The sequence below is a fragment of the Austrofundulus limnaeus genome, unplaced genomic scaffold, assembly GCF_001266775.1.
Source record: "Austrofundulus limnaeus strain Quisiro unplaced genomic scaffold, Austrofundulus_limnaeus-1.0 Scaffold106, whole genome shotgun sequence".
In the NCBI taxonomy this organism is placed as follows: Eukaryota; Metazoa; Chordata; class Actinopteri; order Cyprinodontiformes; family Rivulidae; genus Austrofundulus; species Austrofundulus limnaeus.
Window position 1 is genome coordinate 1279998 of NW_013952508.1, and position 2540 is coordinate 1282537.

A 2540-nucleotide genomic window follows, 5' to 3' on the forward strand; every position below is an offset into this window, starting at 1 on the left:
GGTAATAAAATAATTGCTGATGTAATATTTTTTCTATAACTATTACAAAAACACAAAATAAGTATAAATAAGTATTTATATTTGTGTATAAGTTGTTTAGATTGTCAAAAAGTCTGTGTTTTTAGGGTTATTAACGAAGTTGGTGTCCTCAGACCAGTAATATTTGGGGTCACAAGTTTTTGCCATGAATATTTTGTGGGTCAGAAGATAAAAAGTTTGGGAACCACTGCTATAGAACATATATTTAATATTTAAGTTGTTCTATACATAGACTTAAATATATAGGTAAAACCTCCTTGGTTCAAAAGTAGTCGTCATTTTTTGCCATGATGAATCCTGCCTTTTGCTGTGGCCCTTGTACCAGCTCTACTGTTCTTTCTAAGCACCAGTTTCAAAGTGTTCTGAAACTACTGCCACAGAGGTCTATAAATATATAACTAAATAAAAGTAAAGATATCAAAATAGAAAATGACTTCAGTAAAAATATATTTAACTTATAAGAAAATTTTCTTAAATAAAAGTCATAAAACCGCTCACCTAAGAAGTGAAGTGTTGAATTTACTTGACCAACTGGCTTTCATTAAACTGAGTTGAGTAAATTCAGCAATTTGCACATTTTCTTTGAAAGAAAACATGTAAATTGTTTTGCGTTTACATTTTAGTGGCACCAGTTGACCTACTTTGGTTAAATAAATTCAACACTTTAGTTTTGGAGTGGATAAACAATTTTTCATCATGCATTCAGTAGCCTATATAACAGTGATGTTTAAGAAGTAAAATATAATCTCTAGGTTTTGAATGTAATGAAATAAAAGTAAAAGTTACAATAAAAATAGTAAAATTACAAATCCTTAAAAAAACTACTGAAGTACAATAAAATTGTAAAATATTCCGAAAAGTATACAATGTATACAAGGTAAAAAAAAATATACAAGGTAAAAATTAAAGAGCCTGTTGGTGGGTTTTGTCCCGAGCAGGCTTCCGTAAACCCGGAAGTTGTTCTGCTGTGTCCGCTTGGTCTTGTTGTTGGCTTGTTTTTAGTCATTTAAGGGTCGTTTAAAGCGGTAAGAGAAGTTTGTTAATGTTTTTATGTTACAGTTATAGTAGCTAAAACACCTGAGCTTAGGTGAGAAGCTGAAACTAGCCGCTATTTGTTTTTTAAATTTTAACAGCTTTAGTTGCAGATTCAGAACCGACTCAGTCAGCGTTAAGCTGCTGTTTGTATCTAGTGTTTACAAAACCAGGCTGTGAAGGGTTTTTTTTTTTTTTTTTGGGGGGGGGGGGGTTAAATAGTTATTTGTTACCTAAAGCTGCTAATTAAAGTTACTTTTCATTCTATCACATTTAAACATGTGAGGAAATGTTTTCTGTGTTTCTGTCAGGTCCTGATGGGTGATATCCGTCAGTCTTTGTTGCCTCGGGATGTCCTGAGTGCTGCCAAAGAGCTGCTGTACCACCTGGACATCTACATCTGTAACCTGGTGCAGTCCGGGAGGCAGCCCCCTCAGGTCGACGCCAAAACCCTAGAGCTGGTCGAGGAGTTCATTCTGCATGCCCCCAAAGACAGGAACGCCCCAGCCAGGGTGAGACTGGACCCACGCGCCTTGTGCAGAGTGAAGTGGTGAACGGGCAGTGAGACGTGTGTGTTTCTTTTACAGAAGATGAGCGCTCTCCAGGAGCTCCAGCTGCTGGAGATCATGTGCAGCTGTTTCCAGGAGCAGAGTCGGGACACGGTCCGTCAGCTCATGTTCTCTGCCCTCTTTCACATTCAAGGAAACCAGGCGGACGAAAGTCGCATGGTGCTGTTGGGCAAACTCGTTTCCATGGCTGTCGCTGTGGGCAGGGTTCCGATTTTGGAATGTGCTGCTACCTGGTTACAGGTGAGGATTACACAAGTATACACCAGGGCTGTTCAGCTAAATTCCTCTGGGGGCCACGGTTAGTGCAGGCCAACAGCTGAGGGGCCAAACATCCAGCAATTAAAGCCATTACGTAAATAAAACAAATATTGCAAAGTTTATTTTATTAGTTTATTGTTCTCCATGCGTTTAAAAAAACAAATCAACAATTTAGTTAAATTTTTTGAGGACCCCCAAGATATCTCTCGCGTACCCCTGGGAGTCCTGGGACCGCAGTTTGAGAACCTCTAGGTGACCAGATGTATGCCGGACAAGGCTAGACCGTCCAAGTTCACAGAGACTTTCTTCTAGTCTTGGCGGTCCCAGCCTCCCGTTGTGGACCCACCCTGATCTAAACACACTAAGGGCAGACAGTTCTGGAATGGTCCAGTTGAGCCTGGACTTTAAATTAAAGACCGTCGAACACAAGCACCTTCCAACCTGACGGAGCCGCAGCAGTAAAAAGTCCAGCTTAGATGGACCAGGACCCTGGAGACAAATCTGACTGGAGCTGCTGTGAAACATCGACTTTATTTAAAGAGTAACTTACCCCAAAATGAACTTTTTTAGCTGATAAACTGTCTAGAATGTGTCTAAAATGTTATATAGTACTGTTTCTGTGCTAATTTTGATGTTTTTGTG

General features: G+C 39.4%; 1 protein-coding gene across 2 annotated transcripts in view; it reads left to right on the forward strand.

The window, feature by feature from the left end:
• Positions 1 to 968: 968 nt before the first annotated feature.
• The window catches only part of ints15 (integrator complex subunit 15), a gene marked incomplete in the record, with an annotated part of 14421 nt that continues 12849 nt past the window's right edge, over positions 969 to 2540 (forward strand). For both annotated transcript variants that reach the window (XM_014013830.1, XM_014013831.1), the window contains 3 exon segments: positions 969 to 1064; positions 1383 to 1583; positions 1659 to 1880. In XM_014013830.1, the coding sequence (XP_013869284.1) occupies positions 1389 to 1583; positions 1659 to 1880 (417 nt within the window).